General features: G+C 36.2%; 2 protein-coding genes across 5 annotated transcripts in view; both read left to right on the plus strand.

Annotated features, from left to right (window-relative positions):
• The window catches only part of LOC117329592 (tripartite motif-containing protein 2-like), a 14,994-nt gene extending 2,014 nt beyond the window's left edge, over positions 1-12,980 (plus strand). Inside the window, exons 1-3 of one of the 3 annotated variants that reach the window (XM_033887605.1) lie at positions 794-892; positions 5,505-7,709; positions 10,797-12,980. In XM_033887605.1, the coding sequence (XP_033743496.1) occupies positions 5,535-7,709; positions 10,797-10,949 (2,328 nt within the window). In that variant the 5' untranslated portion in view covers positions 794-892; positions 5,505-5,534 and the 3' untranslated portion in view covers positions 10,950-12,980. Of the gene's footprint in view, positions 1-793; positions 893-3,233; positions 3,477-5,504; positions 7,710-10,796 lie in introns of those variants that run through there. The other 2 variants (XM_033887602.1, XM_033887604.1) reach the window with 2 other exon arrangements.
• A 2,985-nt stretch (positions 12,981-15,965) lies between these two features.
• Positions 15,966-23,825, plus strand: LOC117329593. Of its 2 annotated transcripts, none has more exons than XM_033887606.1 (10): positions 15,966-16,155; positions 16,255-16,386; positions 18,388-18,588; positions 18,917-18,965; positions 19,371-19,464; positions 20,126-20,525; positions 20,775-21,122; positions 22,531-22,625; positions 23,007-23,081; positions 23,277-23,825. In XM_033887606.1, exons 1-10 carry the CDS (start codon positions 16,119-16,121, stop codon positions 23,316-23,318), a joined length of 1,473 nt encoding a protein of 490 aa, XP_033743497.1. In that variant the 5' UTR covers positions 15,966-16,118; the 3' UTR covers positions 23,319-23,825. The 2 variants fall into 2 exon arrangements, with proteins under 2 accessions (XP_033743497.1, XP_033743498.1); XM_033887607.1 differs by having other exon boundaries at positions 23,013-23,081.
• The last annotated feature ends 201 nt before the right edge of the window (positions 23,826-24,026 follow it).

Raw genomic sequence — 24,026 nt, forward strand, 5'->3', positions numbered from 1 at the left:
CAGCATTAAGTGCATTTCAATAAAGATATTTTTCAGGAAAAGATTGCATTTCGTGATTATCGTATTTTTTTTTTTCCGTCACGGATATTTACTGAGTGTAATATGTTCAGTATTTCGTCTGAAACATTCGTCTGAAACAGAGGTTGTTTACCAATATAACAGTTTAGCGAGAGACTTAAAATGACACCGTACAGAGCCTGGATATGTTTCACTTCATTCGTCTTTTGGGCCATGTACGTAGCTGATCGCAAATGAAACTCGGTATATGTACAGTGGCATAGTGTTTTGTCTTTAAAAAAAAATCTGTATTGTAACGAATCAGGATATCGATCGATTCGCTACCAGTGATCGGCGAATTCAGTCTTTAAATTATTCACATAGGGAGAGGAACTGTGTAGTACGGACTGAAATATATAGCATTCTCGCGTCATATTTTGATATTTTTGTGCCCGACGAACCAGTTTGGAGATGTTTTATAAACGTTGTGTTTCAGCCAGACAGATGTATTGATCTACTACAAGAGGAATAAATTGGAGGATTTGTGACGTATGTTATATCGATTTCTGTACAAGTTACCTCGGTGCACGTGCTGAAACTGACATTCCGAAAGCTCTCCACATGTGTTTGATAGAAATTGATTTTTTCCAGAATACATATGCATGCTGGTGACCATACTAGCTCGCGAATGAATGACAGTTCTTGATTCTATTTGTGTATTGGATATTTGTATAAATTGCCTTCAGGCAATGCTAAGACAATTATAATATTATAATATTTTAACTTATAATATTATAATATGTGGCAACGGAACCCACGCTTACTATAGAAATAAAGGCAATTCCAAAATGGACGTTACCGATTCTAAGTCTTGCGGAGACATCCTCTTTAAAAGGTAAATGCTTTTTTTCTGTTCGATGAAATTTATGCTATAAGAGTTTTAAGGTCGTGGTGGCGACACAGATACCAGCATGTCACGAGCCATTCACACATTATAAACAGAAACGGTGAAACATGTGGTGTACGAATTGATCAATATCCTGGATGTCCTCGTGCGGCGAAACCCGGCCTCTTCATACATACATATGCGTCAACATGCTCCATGCTAAATATTTCACCGTATGGAAAGTAGTTTCATCTGAATGAAAATGACAGTAATGCTGTTCGTGTCATGTGCCAAATTATGGCAACTGCATTTCCATATGGGGTCTATAATTATACATGAACATGTCGTTTGAAAGGACAATTACATTGATATATGGAACATGTCTGACAACATTATATAACAATATCAAACACATTTTGAACATCATTAATTTATGTTTCTGACATATTAAAATGCATGTCTAAATTCATTTCTCAAGTAGAATCTATACTTCAACTGATGTTATCGTCACTAGTTCTTATGTATCTGACCATATTTCTTGCATCACTAGGATCAAGTCTCGCGAGATGTGTGATTTTACGAGGTTCTTGTGTAATTGTCATCACTTGTGTATCATATATAATGCGGGCCATGGAATTAGGATTTGTAACATTTCTCTGTGCTCGTTTTAATTTTGTCGTCTGTCATGCCATCGACCAAATGTAGTTTCTCTCATTCTTATTCCATAGGTTTATCTGTTACCCAGCATTCAGCAGTTCCCCCGTGGCTATTGGTCTTGTTTGACATCTCTTGAAATACCAATAAGGACGTGTACGCCTGGACATTCAATCCTACAAATCGATCGGAAACAATGACAAATATCTCACGCCATACAAATAATGTCCTGGCTGTAGGCGGAATTGGTTAAGGTTATACGTACTTCCGGTTCCGTAAAGCTGTTTCGATCTCTATCCTAAGTTGTCGTTCCTTGTATTCAAGTGCTAGAGAGCAAAGTGACTTGGTAGGATTCCCTACCCCACGTTCCATGTATGCAAAATAATAGACATTATACTTTAATTATATGGACTATGGAATGGAAATTTGTACCAAACCCAATGCATATGGAATGTAGTGATTATAAGGAACATTAGCACATTTTGGGATATCATCAAACCGATCTCAGCATGCACAATCCATAATTGCGGGGCAATATACATGTGGAGTTGTAATTTAGCTCAGAAAGCCGTTTCATGTTATCGACAGGAGTGCCGCCATTTTAAAATCCAAGCTTCCTATCAACTATTCTTGGTTGGCCGATAATCAATACATGTTCGTCATACCGAAAGTATGGTTGTCAAATTGTCCATCTGGTAACTCTGTCCATAGAACTATAGTTGTCCAATACCTATGGACGAAATTGAAATGTACATTCATTGTGCATACATTCTATTTAGTATACGATAGGGGGCAGTCATAATGTTTTCTAAGTGAATACTTTATTCGCGTTTTTAAATTATGAACTCTATAAAATATGAAATTTACATGGCTTCAAAAGCCAAAGCTTTTATTTATTCATTGACTTATCTAAGAGTACATATGTAACGCATGGATATGAATAATAATGATAAAAAAAAAATACACCAAAATTAATGATTTTACACAAGGTAAATCAAAGATATTATTGTTGAAATGGATTATCATATTTTGGACATACATATTTGTAGTTTATTATGATATTTAACTGATAGTCCACAATTTAATACGTCCTTATTGTATAACATCTAGATCTGTCTCCATCGTGAAATTATATTAATGTCCAGTAATCACTGATTTAGTGTTGCCCTTTGATCATTTTTGCTTATCATACATGAATATTTGACTTTTTTTCAAAGACGGACGACGTCTATTGACAGATTACATACGGCTATAATGATAATTGGCCAGGCAATCATAGATTTAACCGCTAGTAATTAGTCACAGACAAGAATTTGATGTGTCCCTGTAAACTAGAGAGCCGGAGGTTACGTACGGCTTGACTGATGGCCACTTTGTCATGGCGGTCTCTCATGAAAGAGGCTATCCCGAAGGTAGTAGTAATAGTTAAAAATTCTGTCGGAGTCAAAATTAGTTTTTCACTTTAATGTTATGTGGTTCCATTTACTTATTATCAAAAAACGCCTTGTGGTATAAAACTAGCCTGTATCGTTCGAGCATTTTAAACATAATAACTGATCAAAAACTATGAAAGAAAAGCCCCCGTTAGAAATTTCCCCGTGCCGGGCCCCATCAATAGATGTCATCACAGTTTGTCTATATAAACAAGTATACATAGAAAATGCATCAGTATCTAGGAAATTAACATGTGACGGAACCCATGACACGGTATTGATACAAGGATTAGACTATTTTTTATATGTTTAACTTCAATTTAATTATCGTAAGACTTCGGGCTGGATACATGTCGCGCGCATTGACCTTTGAGCTGCTCATGTAATTGTGGATGTTGTCGGCCCGAATTTGTATTGATGTTTGGAGATCTTAAAACAAATTCACAAGTACTCCCACATCTAATATGGACGCCGCGAGGATACGACCGAAAAACACACATTATTGCGTATGTATTGAACATTATTCGAATAATTTGCAATATACATGTATATGAATTTAATGGGTTAAAAGGTTTTTAAATTAATTTCGTTCATTTTGATATTTCATAAAGGGCCAAATTAGCAGAGAAATTTTAATGTCATATTCCACGCATGTCTCAATTCATTTATTACGTGTATGCATTAAAATTGCATTCCTGATTATAATTCTGTCAGGTCAGTTTTAATGAAAAGATTTCATTATATACTGTTAGAATTAAATGCCGTGAACTAGATTCTTATATATAGAGCTGCAACGTGCACAATATCTGCTGACATTAGCAGTTAAAACCACACCGACTGGGACAAGGCCTGAATGTACGTCCTTTATACCCTATAGAACTTAGCTTTAAGTATTGTAGAGCACTTTACCATCAAAGACGATTTGTTTAGTCAAAACTTATTTCAGTGTAATAATTTATAGAACAAGCATACATGTATTATATTCTTAACTTGCCTAAATACTTCATCAATGTCTTCTTTTTTAATAGCTGTTTTTACAATTGCAAATTAAAAAGCACATACGTGCGCGCACGCAAATATTTATTTGTTCACGAAGCCTTTTTTCTCTCTGTCTTATTAAACCTTTCAAATACATCGTATCTAAAGTTGAATGAGAAAAACGTGAACATTATCACATCTATTTGACCACACTTCACACGCCATTGACCACACTTATTTGACCACACGCCGTTGACCACACAAATGACCTCGCCATCGACTACACATCCAGATGAAATGATTGTATATAAAGTTGAATATGTTAATTCTATTAAATTATAATGACCCCTATGACATCTAGGGGTCACTAGTTCATGACCCCAATCGATAGTATCCATATACTGACAACGGTAACAAATTGAGTATATCGCCAGAGATAGAGGCGGATCATATCGATTACTTTGAGACATAACAACGACAACCTATATATATTGAATCTATACATCGCGTTACATCAGCGTCGTGTATTTTGTTAATATAACCTGTTATATCGTTTCCTGGTAACGTGCAGTGTATTTGTCTGAAGAAATATTTTGATTACAAAAAAAAAATTAAAAAAAAATTACAAAATGGGTTTGTTTGTTTTTGCATTGTTCAGTGTCCTATCAACAGCATGTCACATTAAGACGTAATCCCAAAGTGCTCATAGGGACCTGGGAATGTATCATAGTCTACGTGTATTTTGGCCTGCCCTAGTATACAGCAGAGAATGTACAAGTACACGCAAACTGTAACATATCCTCAGGTCCCTGTGTAAGTGCTGTGTATGGTGGCTGATTTAGGCTATCTTACATTGTCGCATTTGTTGGGACACGAACATCCACGAGAGGATTTTGTAGCGGAAACAGTTACGAGGACCTTTCAATAAAGATCCTAAACGAAATTGATTAATGACAGAATCGTAGATATTGTACATTGTGTGTGTTTGTATTTAGTGTGAGCTCGTCGTCATTGAAAGTTGCTGTTTTAGCAATCTCTACCAAGAGTTGTCGTTCCTTACAATGTTAGCTGGTGTAAGGAACATGCATTCTAAGTAGAGATTGCTGTTATTGTCAAACTGTTTTCCTTATTGTGACAATAAACAAATCTTAAGACGTCATGTCTGATCACAAAATCACCGTGACATACAAATTAGATGGGTAAAGACCCCTGGTACATAACTTTTTACAATGATTACACCGGTAAAACTTTTAAACCCTTGATTTCCAAGTACACTAATTGTATCTACGCCTAGATATATTATCGTCCCAACATATCTTCATTTTCATATATAATATTGTGAAGCCCGAGCAACAGGAACGATTGTACCGAAGGTTTATTCAAATTGAAAGCCTGCAGAAGAGTACATTACTATACAACTGTATAAATAGTCCTTAGCTATGCGACGTATATAGCAGTTATGGCTGATATTCTTTATGAACGTGAGCAAGTTTTAATTTGTGCAAATATAAGAAATGTTTTTACAATGGGCTTATGCGCTGTTTGTGTGTTTACAGATTACCAAGGGAGGTAACTCTCGGATCATCATGGCAGAGAGTTTTTCGGTGATGCGTCAAATCGACCAACAGTTGCTGAGTTGTGGGATATGTTTGGAAAGGTACATAACGCCGAAGGTCTTGCCCTGTCTGCACACCTTCTGTCAGAAGTGTTTGGATAGTTATATCCCTCCCGAAAGTCTCTCAATCACGTGTCCAATCTGCCGCCAACAATCTATACTGCCGCAAGAGGGCGTTGAAGCTCTCCAATCCAACTTCTTTATAACGAACTTGATCGAGGTCATCGAGAACCCGAAGGTTTGTCGGGATTGTGGGAAGGAGAGTGGAACCTCTATGTCCAAGTGTGTAGACTGTGGAGATTTCTTATGTGAGAAGTGTACAGGATCTCATCAGACGGAGGATCTTACTAAAGAACATAACGTCATACTGCTGGCTGACGTCACAGCTTACGCAGAGAAATCACTCGATATGACGCTTGTGTGTCCGAACCACGATGGTAACTCATTGTTGTACTATTGTTGCGCATGCGAAACGGCCGTATGCAAAGATTGCACCGATGTGGAACACATTGGTCACAAGACTATGCTTCTTGAGGAGGCAATTTTCGACCAAAAAGGTCAGTTGGAAGACTTGGTGAAGAAAGCCAGAGAACAGATTCCAAATTTGGAGACGGCTATAGTCACCGTTGGGTCAGTTACGGAAAATCTGCATGAAAATAATGCTCACGCTGAAGACAAAATCAAAACTGCATTTGGTGATCTAAGAAAAATAATGGATGAAAGGGAAACTGCGTTGCTGGGAGAACTGGCGACAATATATGACCACAAGAGATCGACTCTGGGAGGTCAGAAAGAGAGATTAGAAAGCATCCTGTCTAGAATATCTAACTGTTGTGATGTGACTGATGAAACTCTAAAAAGCGGAAGTGAAACAGAAATATTGCTTATAAAGAAAGAAATGTCTGAAAAGTTAAAAGAACTGCCTGCTCTTAGACTTCAATTCCAACCTGAGGAGAACGAGTGTTTGATCTTTGACCCCAGTCATTTTCAGAGTCTAAAAAAGTTAATGGTCAATGTTGGTAATATTAACAGTAATAGTGCTATAGCGTTCGAGACGGTTGCCAGTGGTGACGGTCTCAAGGTATGTCACATCGGAAGACCCTCTATTATCACCGTGACAACCAAGGACAGGAAAGGGGAGCTAATCAAGATAGGATTTGCATCTCTCTCCGCGGAAATTCGCGATGATGCCGGTCACTCGCAAGCTCCGGCCATTATCGACCACCAGAACGGTAGTTATGAGATTTCGTATACAGTTAAAAAGGAAGCAACCTATGAGCTTGACGTCAAGCTTTATGGCCAACATATTCGGGGATCCCCATTCAAGATCAGGGCTCTTACTGGTGCGGATGAAGGTTCTGATCAATTTGGGAGTTCGTCGAAAATCCCTAGAACAGTTGTCAAGCAAAAGGGCACGAAACGTCTATCAAGTTCAAGGTCACACGGATCGAACCGTCGAAGCAACCCGATCGAAGATGATCTCTTGATGAGGATAGGCATCAAAGGTCGAAATAAGGGCGAGTTTACAAACCCTCAAGGTGTGTGTGTGGTCGGAGGGAAGACACTTGTGGCTGATAGTAACAATCAATGTGTTCAGGTTTTCAGTGAGATCGGCGACTGTAAACTCAAATTTGGGTCTCCAGGCCGAGTGGCGGGGAAACTGCAGAGACCCACGGGAGTCACTGCCACCCTGAACGGTAACTACCTAATCGCAGACTACGATAACAAGTGGATAAGTGTCTTCTCCCCAGAGGGGAAGTACGTCAACAAGATAGGGACCGGGAAACTGCTGGGTCCCAAGGGGATCGCTGTCGACAAGAATGGACACATTATAGTAGTAGATAATAAAGGAAGCTGTGTTTTCATATTTCAATCTAACGGTAAATTAATATCCAAATTTGGTTCTCGGGGAAACAATGACTGGCAGTTCGCAGGGCCACATTACGTAGCTGTGAACAAAGATAATGATATACTGATATCCGACTTCCACAATCACTGTATCAAGGTGTTTGACGGTGAGGGGAACTTTCTCAGTAGTTTCGGATCCAATGGAGAAGGGAACGGTCAGTTCAATGCACCCACTGGATTAGCGGTAGACAGTAACGGCAACATCCTGGTGGCGGATTGGGGAAACTCAAGGATACAGGTAATGTATGGGGCGGGGCGGGGTTGGGGGTGGGGTTGGGGGGTGGGGTATCTCCCGAGATCTTTGCTACTTTATTAAACCTCTAAGCTACAATGAAGTAGCCAAAACCTTGAAAATTAATGAATCAATAATACTACTGAAAGGCTAACATAAACCCTTAAGTCTATATGCCTCTCGAAATGCCTCTGTAAAATAGAAGACATTTTTATCTCTATGTCACAGCAATAGCACTTCGGTATATATGTAACATATATCAATATAGCACAATTATAGGTATCACACTTTACACATACAAGTTCAGCATTACGGGATATGGAAAACATGTCGAGATGAAAACCGTGTAACAGTCTAGGTAGTTATTTCCTAATTCTTCCGCTCCACGTCTTTGCTGGAATTCCGGTTTACGGATTCATTATTAGAGCGATTAGCACGGTCACGTGACGAACGTGACCCAGACAGGAAATTACCGCTTTACTGCTGGGGAATTAATGACTAAATCCCTCATCTGCCGTATCCTGGTGCTAATGTCGGTTATAATATCGGCTTCCCTATATTTCTGCCGACATCTATAATATGTTTATATCATCCCAAATGTTAATGATATATATATAATTATGCCGTAAGAAATGACGTGTTATTGTGTTTTAGCATTCCATTAACAAAAAAAGGTCATTTGAGGACAGTATCTTTATACGTACTAAATGTATATACATGTACATTTTGTATCTAATTATATTTTAATTTAACATTTTATCAAGTGGTGTGAAAAGTTTATCGCTTTTACTTGGTTGATAGAAAAGAGTCCATCGATAAATGTGAATTTTCACAGGGATTTTGTACAGTAGATTAAATTATAAGGATTAACTTAGTTTGATTATGAGGATTAACTTAGAGTATAATTCTGATGTTATGGAGCAATAAGACAAAAACGGAGTGTACTCTCATCACGAGAGCATTAAGAGTCACTCCATATCAGACAAATATATTCAAATTAATCCTCAAATAAAACCCAAATAACAATACAACCAAGTATTTCTCAAGTTTGTATATGTGTGAAGCCGAGACGCGCACAGCAATGATATTTGTTTTTGTTTTACACATGTCTCCAGCGCACTGCATGTTTTAACATAGATCGCCACCCTCTCAACATTGCGCGCTCAAGTAATAATTCGACAATAAAACCTGTAATCGATGTTTTTGGCATCCATAAAATAAACAGAAGGGATTTAACGGATCCCAAAGCTTATGTATATTTCATGGCGGTAAGCATTTTGTTCTGTTATCGACTTCCCGATGGGAGATCTTGGCGAGGTTTTGCTGTTCTTAAAGGCGTTCAGTTCTTACAAATACCTAGATACATGAGATAGCAGATAGCAGACGCTGTTTTAGTCATTAAAACGTATACATAATCACGAGATATATTTCCATTCTTTAACTTAGTCCATGCCATCGTGTGCAAAACTATTATTTCTCAGAGCAAGGTGAACAGACAGCATTTTAGGAGAATAATGGAGATACAAAACTACGTAAAATATTTAAGACGTTCTTTAATTTTCATGGTTGGTTGATACGCGACATTAACACGATATTACGATTTCTAGAAACAACATCTTAATATCACCCTGATGACGTCATTTCAGCTGTGACGTCACAATGCTTTGAGATAAACTTAATAATTTCGAGGTGACAATTTCCTTATATTCCTTCTTGTCAAGCATAGATTTATGTCTACCCTAACAGAACAGGGCTTCTATTTCGGCAAATATTGGATAATATAAACATAAAATATGATTTTACATAACTACATATTCATTCCCAAGGAAACGTCTATATTTAATATGTATTCAGAGAAAGTACACAAATCGATAGAGAGTTCTAGAGGAATGAAACAGCTGTGTGATGCAATTTTATATTCATTATTCTGTATACACTGTATTCGTTACTAAATTAATATTTAGATGTGCTATTCACACCACAAGTGTGTGTTTTTGTACCATATCATTTGTCGTGAGACCATTATTACCATACAGGTTTGATAGCACCAGTTTTATACAACAGTGTAACACTACAATTACTTAACGAATCATTAACAATCTATACCATTGGATACGGAACCCTTGTTAAACCGACATTTAAATTTTAAAATTAATCCACAAATTAGTCTGTGCGTCTTATTTTTTGGAATATTTTTTTCGGTTTATTAACTTATGAAATATGAATTACATATTTTCATGTACATATACACGATTAAGAAAACAACATCGATGTATTTCTACAGTCTAGATTAGATCATATTGTCAAGGACAAGTTCCACCTACTAGCTGTAAGGCTTTGCTATCTATTGGATTCTCCCTTACCATTAACTCTACACGATCGATATCTTACCTCCTGACTCAATCTTGTATAACATGTCTCCGGGAGCCATTTCGCCTTTAGGTTTCGATGCGCCACCTAGATTACGGTCTCGTGCATTGTAATACCACTGACTTGTATACACAATGTACAGATTGTAAATAAAAACATAATTATCGCACTTCCTAAACATGACTTATGGCGGTTTGGGGTGTTCCTTTGAATCCAGATGCCCTTTATTTACAACGTAGTGTAATATATACATATTTGTGGAATGTTCAAGTCAGGAGCTTCTTAACAAATCTTCAAAATTGACCCTATTGGTTAAATATTGCATAAAGGTCGAGTCCCCTTCACACAAAATTTTGTCAATGTTGTCAAATAAGGCAAATATGTTGACCCCCTTTGATACAAAATGTTTGAATCAAAGTTGAACCCCCTTCGCATGAAATGAGGTAAATGTTAACACCCCCCCCCCCCCCCTCACAAAAAACAACAACAAAACAACAACAAAAAAACAACAACAACAAAACAACAAAAACAAACAAACAAAAAAAAAAAAAAAAAAACATGCCAATATACCAAACCACAAATTATTTCAGGTGCATATGAGTTTAACATGTGTCACCCCATGCCAACATATTGGTTCTTTGTAACAAAACCAACACGTTTAATCACGTATCTCTTGATATATAAATACATAAATTACGTTTCAACTTCTTTGTTCTGTTCCAGGTGTTTGACAGTACCGGATCTTTCCTCAGTTTCGTTAACTCCTCCGCCGAGCCTCTTTATGGACCCCAGGGAATTGCGGTCACTGACGACGGTCACGTGATTGTTGCTGATTCCGGAAACCACTGTTACAAAGTCTATAAATACCTTCAATGAAAAAAGAGTTCCTGATTTCATGATTCAGAAGATTATATTAGCAAGTGTGCTTCACAATAACATATAACGGATGCCTGTTCTATTTGTTACACTTTCTTGTCATTCGGAATGCAGATTTTGGACAAAACTCGGAAGCCATCGGAACTCTACGTAATCATGTATCAGATACAATAAACAATATATATAATCTACAAAACAGATCTGTTTTGGTTGCAATCCTTCACTTTCAGTGTTCTTGCAGTTTGCACTCAATAGTCCATTTTGATTTGGATTTTTAACAACTAAATCACTTCCTTGTTCCTACAGATCTATAATATTGTCACAGACTTTCCTTTTTTTTCTATAGATTTTTTTGCATTATCTGGCGTTATTTAAATTTACATGATGGTAAAATTTAGCTTTGCGTTTAACTAACATATACTTTGTCATTATACAAAGGCATAGATTTGTCCTCAGTCATTTACTGAACATATATGTCAACTTAAAAAGCCTAATGTCTGAAAGTCATCAGTTTCATATCTCAGTACAATTTATATGCATTTTGAATTCATTTCTGCTAAAAATAGATTTTTTTTCTTAATAACCAGAAATTAGTTATTATTTTCTTCTAAGATGACGCCATTTCCAAAACCTTTAAAGAAAAATGATGTCTTAAAATACAAATGATTCAAGTGATACAAACAAAACTACAATCATTCATTAAATAAACATATAAATAGATAAATAAAAGTGTAACCCTGTATGTGGCCATGTGAATGATATTGCATTGTGGACGCTGTGACGTCAGTGGTGGTTTGTGACGTCAATGGTGGTTGTGATTACATGAAATATATATATTGTGATAACGAAGAAACAAAAAATACTGATATTTCTGTGAATGTTTCATTGCACATAGTAAGTTAGCCAAGATTTGTGTTATATACTCACAATTTATATATTCATCTATATAGTGCTCGGTCCGTAGCAATTCTCTCTGCCCAACCCTAACCCCCTCCCCTCCTCTCCCTCACTGTGTCTTTCTTTCCTTTCCATATCTCCTCCTCCTTTTCACCCCCACCCCTGTCCTAACTAAATCCACTCTCCTGATATATTAACTATTGAGCCCTTCTCCATATTCTCTAGAGCTTATACCATCTCCTCTCCCTCCCCTCCCCTCCATATAGAGTACTTTTCTCTTCCACTCCACCTCTACCCCCGCACAAATCCCCACCCCCACCTCACCCCTCCTTACTCAATCCCATTAAGAAAATTTCCCATTTCGTCCCTCTTCACTAACCGACCTCAGTCATCCCCCGTCCTTCAAGTGCTTTACAGTCAGGGCTGATACCAAATGATATACCATTCCATACACCTGTCGATGATGTATCTATCGATAGATGTACCAATAGTGTTCTATATTATGTTTGTAATAATACTCCCTAACCAGTCATTTTATATAGCAAGAAAAAGGCAGTGATTTTGAGAGAACTGGATGTACTGTTTGGTCAAATGATGTCATTCATTGTGACCATACTGTTTGATGTCATGTTTAATGTAAAAATGTGTAATGTCATGCTTGGCCAATGGGCTGTATGGTGACATGTTTCATACTGTTATAGTCTATGATGTCATATGATGTGATATCGTAATGTGTGATGTCATGATATGACTTCATACTGTGTGATGACATGATATTGTCATATTGTATGATGTCATACTGTTTACTGCCAGCTTTGTGCTATCATACTCTATAATGTCATGTTATGTGATGTCAGTGTGTGTGATGTCATATTGTATGATGTCATATTACGTGATATCGTATTGTGTGATGTCATACGAATTGACGCAATGTCGTGTAATGTCATGATATGACCATAGATCATGATGTCATATTATGTGACGTCGTAATGTATGACGTCATGGCGTGACCATACTCTATGATGTCATTTGGTGTGATGTCACACTGTATGATGTCATGTGGTGTGATGTCATACTGTATGATGCCATGTGGTGTGATGTCATACTGTATGATGTCATTTGGTGTGATGTCACACTGTATGATGTCATTTGGTGTGATGTCAAACTGTATGATGTCATTTGGTGTGATGTCATACTGTATGATGTCATTTGGTGTGATGTCACACTGTATGATGTCATGTGGTGTGATGTTATACTGTATGATGCCATGTGGTGTGATGTTATACTGTATGATGTCATGTGGTGTGATGTCAAACTGTATGCCATGCTGTCAGATATGTCATCCTATACAGATATCGTTTAACTGTGTGATGCCGTATTACGTGGGGAAAGTTGGCACAGTTAAAAACACATACTAAATATCTGTATTATGTTAATTTTGATATGTCGTGAGTTTCCCTAATATTTCGGAACATTACGATTCTGATGAAAATATACCGCCGAAATCTAAAGGAAGACTTTTCACTTGTACAGTTTTCTTACACAATTATGTGAGAGATTAAGCTCTGAATCTCGAAAGTACTCATTTTGTTTTCAATTTCATGACTTTGCTGAATGTACGTATGATATTTGTTTATGTCAATATTTGTATGCAGTATATATATCATTTATGCATTCCATTATAACATGCAATGTTATGGGAGGTAAAATGTCTCAATTGTTCGTTGCCATTTTCAGGTATTTTTCAAATATGTTCATTGTGTTTTGCTGAAATCGTTCGTTTTTCATCTCATGCAGGGTAAATGTTATATCATTATTCTAGGACATAATTTTAGAAGAAAAAGGCCATGACTGATTCCTGGTATAACCGAACGCGATTCGTCAAGTCAGCGGGAGTTACCTCCCTTCGTAAGAGATATGGTCGTAGAGAATAATATCGTACGTTTTGAGTAATGCTTTGTTATTTGTTCATATACATCAATGTTCAAACATCAGTGCCATATTTATCATTAAACACCATATCTTCAGTACCATGCATCCATAAAATATTCATTCAACGCAAAAATATTTGTTAGTTGAGATTAAGAAGATAATCATAAATACATTGTACCAAACTCAACATTCCGAGTGATGTATCCTACATTTTTGTCTGTATTGACGTAATTTGAAAAATATAAGCGAAATGAAATAAATGTTTTCTTCAAAGTCTAAATTGTAAAACTTTGATTAGCAAAAAAACAGGGTCCTTATGTAAAGAATGGGGTGTGTGTCTATACGGCCTTGATCAATATCCTATGTGGATGTACCTCCGTGTATATGACCTTTGTGAAAACCTTGTGACTGTGTATCGTAAGGATAAACACCATGTACTTTAAGACTGGGGTCAAAGGTCACGGGATCGATGTCAACAGATTTATTTCACAATATATTTCGTTCGTATATAATTTTGTGTTATAACAAAAAAGAAAGTAGCTCCAGGTTAAGCAAAATAGAACTCTTCTTCGTTAGAGAAACAGAAAAGAACACTGTGACACGCTACCTTAAACATTGTCGTTTCCGTAGCTCTTTATAATATAAATAATTATTTTGCAATCCCGTGCTTGTACTTAACCATAAATAGATAAGGTCTTGTGAATTCTTTCTACATAGTAGCCCATTTGTTTTGTTAATATTTATCAACTTTTGAAATATGCATTGATAGATGAGGCTTAATATGTCATGACATTTGTGTGAATGACATTTACACAGTATGTTAATATATGTACTGTACAAATTTGAAATTAAACTGCAGAAGGAAATTGTTTTCTTTGTTCCTGGTTATTTTTCTCAGTCTTGGCCATGCCTGTATAAATCAATACATCAGTCATGTCAACTCATATATTTTAAACAAATTCTATTGCCATAAAGCTTAAAGGATTGGGTAAGATGAACTGTATAAACGCCATTTCCTTTGATGTAAATAGTAACTTTATATATTTTACCACAATTGCGAATAAAAAAGTAACATCAGTTTATATATTAATCACTCTTTTTGGTCCGGATAAAAGCGCGCGAGGGGTCTTCGGATGACCTTCGGATGACCCCATACCTTTTCACGTCCAATCGGAGAATTGAACCCCGGCCGCCTAGGTGTTACAACTGTACCATTCGACCATATTTTCCCCCGGAAATGAATTGCATATATATACATCAGAAGATGGTTTTTAACAGTAAAATGTATCATTTATTCATACGAAAACTTATATCCATGTTTCAAAAGAGAATTAATTTACAGAATGTTACAGGAAAACCTACATTGATCCATCCCTATCATTTGAGTCTATACAACATTGTCGCCTACAACTTCCCCAGCCCAATCAAGGGTGTATTATCCGGGGAAAAACAGCCGGACATGGTTTAGTGATATTTTATACATAACGGGTGATAAATAACCATTTGTTAGATAATCAGCGTAAAGATGAACATTGAATATTAAATAAAAGTCTATTTCAACCCCATTTCAGCATCACAATTCGATGTTGTAGTGGCAACACAGACGTCAAATCCGTGTGTTTGCCCTAGATACATGCTACCCATTAGTGACATGGCCCCCAATCAGATGGACAGACAAATATCTACCTATTCCTACAGTTTTGTTGTTGTTTTTTCGAATTCGTTTTGTCACGCTTTGCCAATTCCTTCACGTGACCAATAGTTGGACTTTTTTTAAAAACACAATGGCGTACAATAAATCGGTATTCAAGATACGTAAAATGTAAGTTGGCTCTTCTGGAGGTATGAAAAACATATACATGTATATGTGTGCACCGTGGGCTGGGAAACAGTGCAAAGTCTCTATGACGACCTGTTCTGATGGAAGGGAGGCTACTCTTGCTAAAATATGACGATAGTGGAAATGAAGTCCTCTAAAATACTTCATGGTTTGTAAACATCAACAATCCTAAAATCCTAAATACCCTAAAATATCCCTGATATTATTAAGCTTTATCTATTACATTTATAATAAATAGTGTTTATCATTATTATCATTTTCTGAAATTGAAATAACTCTAGTGTCCAATACATTATGTACGTACGTGAACAGAGCACGTGCTTATTTCACTCACTGATGTGGTAGGATGCCGGCTTGCACGAAAACCACGGTCGACACTATTCCTAACTAGAGACGTTTCGATTGGTCAGGTTCTTAAGTACTCAGTTTAAGCCCCGCCCTCCAAGTATTTCATATTTCAGAACAATACGAGATTATTTGTAACGATCCGTAGCCTGACAATGGCGAGTGACCATGTTGACCACGACATTGATGACGGTATGTAAATATACTCTTGCACGTGTTGTGACATTGTGTTTTTAGGTTTGATTGATAGAGATGTTGATGTACAGTGGGTCTGGTTTTATTTATTTTTAGATATTGTTTATCGCGTGAACAGTTTGTTGGACGTCCTGGGACACCGATCCGCACCCGTAAAGGACGTGGATGACATCGGCGTGGAACACTTCGTGCTTATGTATCGTCACGTGACCGGCGAAGTCATTCCAGGTACATAATTAGAACAAAGGATGTTGAATCCAACTTTCAACGAATAGATCCGTCTCAAATTTAAATAATCATAATGCAGTGGGTTTTTTTTTCGTCTTAAATGGAAATTTTGAATTTGAAAAAACAAAAAACAAAAAATGGGTGAAAAGAGAGGCAAGTGTCTTTGTGCATACATTTTTTTTTCTTATTTCAGATAATGTTTTTTTTTTTTTTTTTAAAGTGAAATATTGCCTGCGTGGTCGGGCAGGTAAATCCTACACCTTTCTCGTACGATCGGGGAATCGAACCCTGATCGCTTAAAGGTGAAAGACGAAATTGTTGTCAATGCGCCACGACCACCTATTATAGAATATATGTAAATATAATAGCAGAAACCTCATTATTTATGGCAATTAGCTTTGCGTCATCCAAATTTTCTTTATAATATTGGATACATAATGAAATTGATTGTAACTGTTTGACTTGTATAACATAGATATAACTATATATTTATCTATGAACATGTTTATCCTTTCAAAAATAAAATTTAGAGTTCGCATTCTTAGCATGCAGAGCATGGTATTTTAAGATGAACGTATCTTCCCTGGAAATTAAGGAGATTATATATACATGGGCTATTAAATTCGCTACAATATTTCCTTTAATTTCTGGCTTCAATATAATGAAGGCGAAAATCGCATTACATATATTTTTACCATAGGCAAATAAACCTTCAAAATCTATATGTAAACCCTCTGACATTGTGATGTTATGTCAATTTTAGGATTTCTGAAATAATGCTTAATTTTGAACTAAGCAATTATACCATTTAAAAGTACAAAACGATACTTTTTTTCGTTTTTTATGCATTATTATTATCTTATTTCCTCCAAATAATGAAAATTTCATCAACAGAATATTGAAGTACAAACTAATGCGCAGAATAGGATAAACAATGTACATAGTTATTTTACAAGTAAAAAGGCACTGGTTAATTTTTGATAATAAAGTTATATGTCCTGCATATTTTCAACTGCTGGTTATGGATAAGTGCCGATTCCCCGTCCTTAGAATAAAAAATAAAACGAGATGTCAGAAGACAACATAGCTTACCAAGGGGGTTGAAATTCGGAATTAGTTTTTTTAATAGGTCAAAGGTCACGGCAAAGGTCAGCAGCTCCTCAAATGTAATACCATAACAAAGGTGTTGTTACAAGGAACACATATGTCAAATATGATAGCCCTATCTCGTAGGTTTACATACTATGGCCAAGGTTAAAACTTTTAAAAGTAGATCAAAGGTCACGCTCAAGGTCAGCGGGTCCACCTATGTAGTACCAATGAAAAGGTGTTGCCACAAGGAACACACGTGTCTAATACCTAAGTTGTATCCTCATTAGTATTGACACAACACTGCTTTATGAAAACTTCAATAACTTTGCTGTCTACGGACGCCGACGACGCAGATGGTATATTTATATACATGTACATGTACATAGAGAATACATGGTCAGTGTCTTAAAATATAAACTGTATTTTGGCGAGGGTAAAGAAAGACAAAAGTGGCGAGCCTTGGCCTTGGCGAGCCACTTTTGTCTTTCTGTCCCGAGCCAAAAATACAGCTTATATTTTAAGACACTGACCATGTATTCTATTTATCCTGCAACAGCCATAAAAAAAATCATCAAAAATAATCATTTTGAAGTGAAAGGGTGTCAAAAATGACCGAAATATGTTCGCCTTTTAAACGTAGTTTCACTTTGAAGTAGGTCAGTCGAACTGACGCACGTGCTAAGATTCCAAAATACAGCTGTTTTCCGCCACTGCCGTATACAGCAAAAATATATACGGTGGGTGTATTCCGACAATGCGGTGGCAGTTGCCGGATACATTTTTGTATAGCAATAGCTCCCCTGAACTTCGCTCCGGCGAGTTGAAATTGCTTTTACACTTGTAGCTTTTAATACTTATTTGAAAATGGAGACAATTGCAACAAATGTTATCATATTTCCATCTGACCAGGTTCGACTTATATCAATTCTAGACGAGATGGTGTTAAGGTTGTCCAGTTCATTATCGACTCGTTAGCAGACGACATTTTCGGGATCCCGATGGACCACGTGACTGGCGTTGGAATTGTAAATGGGAACCGGAGGATGATTGCGGATCTACTAGAGATCTTCAATAGCATCATGCTGCAGACAAATGTCGAAGAAGAAGCAAGTATGTTTGACTTGTCACAAGATCGATCAGTCAGTCAAGCAAGCAAGCAAACAAAAAAGAAAACAAGCAAACAAACATGCAAACATTCATTAAACAGTTGGTAGAAAGTCACCTATGATGTGCGGGCTTTATAAAAGTGTGAATTTTAACTAAGGTATTTTCCGCTTAAGTGGACGTTCGCTATCTGGTAATTTCGCTTTATCAATTGGCTTTTCTTTTTGTCGACTACATATATGTGATTTTTTACTCTAACTCAATTTTATTTTGGACACCAACGTTATAAAGTAAGTATATATTACTGGTAAAATGACAGCGATGTTTTTTTCAGGAAATCACGAGGAGTCAAATTCATTGGATGACTTATCTACCCCTTTGAGGTAAGCCCATGATTATCCGAATTTAAGGAAAACGAAAAAAAAACAACTATTTATCATCTAACATTGTCTATTTAGGCGAAAACTGAGAAAAGTATTGTCGCCATTGTAAAAAAGTATATCAATCAAAACATCGGCTATTTCCGTCAATGTTCGGATTCAAACGAGGCTTATTCCGAACCTTAACGGAATCGCTTGAGATGTTACGATTGGAAAACAACTGCATCTAATTCTATTCTAGTCACGGATAATAAGTGGCTCTGTTACACTGTAATGGCTAAGTTTGGGCGTTTTTTTTGGCACATCCATAAGTCAGGTGTAAATAACGACTATTAACGAGAAGTTCCCCTATCTGTATACATTGACTTTATTCGGCCTTGCTTAAATGTTTCAACTTTTCATATACAGGGATGTTTTACTCTGCCTCCAGAATGAGGTAGAATACCTGGCTGAGTCTGCTATAATACAAAAGACACAACGTGCAGCATTCCACAAAGCCAAGGTATGAACTTGAGTAAGAACTCTGATACTAAATACAATATTATATCACGATATTGAGAATTATTTCACTTCAAACAAGTCACAAATTCATCCATTTTCGTCAGATCATACTAACCAACTAGAATCTTGTGAAAGTGATTACTTTTGATTAAAAATCCTAAAAAAGAATAAATGTTTTGGAAATCAGGAAAATCTAAAACAAAAAACATTTTAATCATAGCATGAATTATCATTTATGTACAATGCGATGGTTGTACATATTTGTATATAAAACAATAATTCTGTGGCATATTTACTTGGTGATGTTGACAAAAAGACTAACATCCTTGGTGTTGAAGAGAGCTAAGAAATAAAATCACTGAAAATATCGCTATATTTATAATCGTGAGATCCCGGCCAACTTCGACAATGCTCGGAATCTTCACGGAATTGGCCGAGATTCACTCTGAATTGCTGAACCTCCTTTTGCCGCATTGTATAACTGGTATTGGTTTCCGTTGTATGTTTTGACTGCTTTTTTTGAAAATTATTTGCATTGTATAGCCTATATGAGATTATATATGTATACACGTTCCGCAATAAATCGTCTGTCCTCCCTTTCAAAGAGTTAAGATGACTATGGTTACTAAATTAAATGTTTCCTTATTCTTCTACATCACCAGGACGTATTTACCCAGACAACGCCTATTTCCAAGACAACAGCTATAAACAGTCCAATAGTATGGAAAGACGTTCTTCAAACAATACAAAGAGGCGATCTCGGAGTCAAACAACAACCTCGAAAGAGAGCAATGCAAATGTCGAAAAATACAAGCAATTATCTGACACAAAGTTATTTTCCAAGTAAAAAAGTTTTGACCCCGAAATATGACAACCCAATGTCCAAGTCAACAGGCTGTCTTACCAGACGGACACTGTCAGGGAACATTAGACCCAGGACACGGAAATCTGTTATGTCTAAAACCACGTCTACCACCAGCCCGGAAGTACATAATGAGCTGCGCGGGCAACCGGAACTAATTAGAGGAAGTGTTTCTCTATTGAAGGAATTAAGCAGAGAAGGTATTCTCTTGTCATAAAATCGCTGTTATGTAGATATTGTCTGTTATTTTTTCAGAAATTTTAATTTTATAACTGTGATAAATATATTTCAACTGCGACCTATAATGGTTATGAAGGTATCTGACTTCAAAGTCAAGTCTGTTTCAAATATATAGAACAAAATATTGAATCTTGCGTGAATTTTACATGGAATTTTATTTCCCAGAATTTATTTAAAATAAAGCCGTTAATGATTTGATTTGTTTTAAGACAGGCAATGTCCACAATTTCCGACACAGAGACGCGCCAATATCGAGTCGTCATCAAACTACCTTAGATCATTGCCTAGCAACAAGCGTTCACAACCTGCTCAGCAACGAACGAAGATTTTGTCTACAGACAATAATAACAACATACAACTAACTGATGTTCAACGTTCGTGTGAAGCCGTGCGACCTTCGGTATCTGACAGTCGAAGATCGAAGCCGCAATACCAACGGCCAATGAAAAAAATGGTAAAACCGAAGCCCGTTATAAGTTCGAAAGTGCGGCGCAAAAGTTCAACCGGAAGTACATCATCAATATATCCATCCAGCGATACGTTCATGACTTCTAAAGGTTTGTATAGTTTACGCTTGAGGACGTGATAATTGTTTTGATATTAAAATGCAAGAAATATAGATTATATGGGTAATGTTTACATCAATATTTTAAAGGTATATCTTACGGTCTTTGTATCTACGGATGTGAAGACATTTTAGTTTATGCCTTCCTAGGTAATGAGTATTGGCAAAGAAACGATGACCAGAAGATGCTGTTACCAGAGGGGGGTCTCAAAAAACTATGGGAAATGATAATTTTTTAAACCCTCCAATCGAAATCTTTTTTATATACACTGTCAGGCTTCAAGTAAAGATATAAAGGTAGATATAACAATATATAGTCATAATATTACTGACGTATCCCCTGCCAGAGTTAGATTAAAAGATTTTTTTGGGAAAAAAACAGAATTTTCAAATTTGTGGACTTTAAATATTTCTGCGTTAAGTTTTTGGTGCAAGTGTTGAAAGGTATTAATACATCACTTTATAATTGTACTAGGGTGCTGATATTTGGCAATAGAGTCCCTCTGGAGTTAAACTGTCCCCTGCTGGAGTTAAACTAAAAGATTTTTGGGGGGGGGAAAAACCAGAATTTTCAAATTTTTGGTGCAAGTGTTGAAAGGTTTTAATACATCACTTTATAATTGTACTAGGGTGCTGATTTTTGGCAATAGAGTCCCTATGGAGTAAGACAATCCCTTTCTGGAGTAAAACTTTAAAAGAAATGGATTTTTTATTTATTAAATCTGTGTTGTTGTTTTTTTGTTTTTAAATCTTTGGACTTTGTGTTAAGTTTATGTTGTGAGTGTTGAAAGGCATAGTAATACGTGGCATTAGGTTCCCTGTGGGGGTTAAGCTATCCCTTGCCGGAGTTAAACTGAAATATTTTTTGGGGGAAAAAACACATTTTTTAAAATTTTTGTGCAAATGTTGAAAGCTATTAACACATCACTTTATGATTGTACTAGGGTACTAATATTTGGTAAAGGAGTCCCTATGGAGTTACACTATCCCTACTTGGGGTGAAACTGAAAATAAAACAATGTGAAAATGCTCACAATTGACAATTTATACCGGTCCACAGTTTTCAAGGGAGATTACTCTCATTAGGATAATATTTTGTCAAAAAATTGAAGAAATATGTCCAAAAGCAATTACATTTGTTTTTAATATATTCATTTAATCTACAACAGCATAGCTTGTCTCCCGAATGTTTGTCAATAAATAATTTATATATATAAATTGGTATGGTTTTGAAAATTGCATGAATTCACAAAACATAATCTGATCAAGTAAACAATATAAATATTATTAATGCAATTTGCGAAACCATTCCAATTAATATATTTTCAATTATTTATTGACAAACATTTGCGAGACGAGCTATGCTGTTCTCCAACAGCTCTTGTTATCTGTTTTAACAGATCTGGTGTGTTACAACGAAAAGATGATCGAGTTGACAGACCAAGTTAAGTCTATTCGAGAGCGACGCCAGGAAATCAATAAACAATTATTGCAGGTTTGTATATCCGATGTTCTCATTAAAAACAATTTTAAATTGTCTGCTTATATTATACGTGTTCTTGCTAAACCTCTGATTTCCTGAATTGCAAGATCTACAATTTTATTTTCGGAAGGATAGATTAAAACTATATACCTCGAAAAAAAAAAATAGAAAAAAAGAGAGAATTATGATCCGTTACATAATTTTCATGAAAGTTATCGTTTTTACCTATTGAAATCCGCGAAAATGTAAACCACAAAAACAAGTCTTTTTAGTATCTTCATTTTGACGCATCGTCTGTCTTAGTTCCGATATCTGTTTAATAATCTGTCTGAATCGTAATGTGCAGCAATGTCAGTCCTAGTCGTCCTAACAAGATAAAGTTTACTTTACTAGTTACAGGAGGAAAAGAAAAGCCTGTGTCTGCTGGAGAACCTCATTCTTAAAGAAATCAGGCTGACCAAATCAATCGTGAGATTTTTCTTTCTTTCTTTCTTCTTTTTAAGAAAATACAAATATAATAATCCCAATGGGACATTTCCTGACAAGCACTCCTATTCCATCCCTTTTTCTCTCGTCTTGACAAAAGTCCCGCCTGTGTTTCTAGAATTTTGGTTTATTTTTGAAGACGTAGAATTGACCAGTTAATTCAACTTGAATTTCCAGGAGGACAGAAGACGCCGGCCGCGGGGTATATATGTACTGTGAAAATAAAAACATCCAGACATTTCCAACAGGAAGAGATTGATTGGATGTCCGAACTGGACACCTAAATTCACAATATTCAACGGGAATGAATAAGGAGACCAGAAGTTGAAATATTTAAATCCATGTTTCGGGCCGTTGCCATGACGTCGTAGCAAACGTGATATGTATCATAAAATTAAAACAAGTTATGCTGACATCTTGTAATTTTCATCATTGCTTTATCACGAGACTGGGACATTGCTAAGGCTTCTTCCGGTTCCGGTCAGTGATACTGATCGTTTTCTGATGTCTGCCCAAGCAACTTATATTTATGATCGTTTTCTGATGTCTGGCCCCTGTGACTTGTATATTTATGATCATTTTCGGATGCCTGGCCCCTGTGACATATATCAATTATCGTTTTCGGGTGTCTGAACCCTAGTTTTCTTTTCTGAAAATCTTCAGGGTCTGTCAAATTTCATATATCAATATGTTCTTAAAATAATTAAAAGAATTGGAGAATCGAAATGGCCTCTAGATTGTCTTTGTATTTCAAAAGTTGATTTGTATACCATTTCCAATTTTCCTTACATAGCAGATGTACACGTACTTTTAGAAGATTACACAGAAAGTGTATGAACTCTAGGTTTCCGAGCCATTGATTGAAAAAAAGATACATTAAATTTCAAAGACTTTTTTCTTGAACCATTGTTTGGTTTTATAAGAATT

Source organism: Pecten maximus, chromosome 6 (assembly GCF_902652985.1).
Source record: "Pecten maximus chromosome 6, xPecMax1.1, whole genome shotgun sequence".
In the NCBI taxonomy this organism is placed as follows: domain Eukaryota; kingdom Metazoa; phylum Mollusca; class Bivalvia; order Pectinida; family Pectinidae; genus Pecten; species Pecten maximus.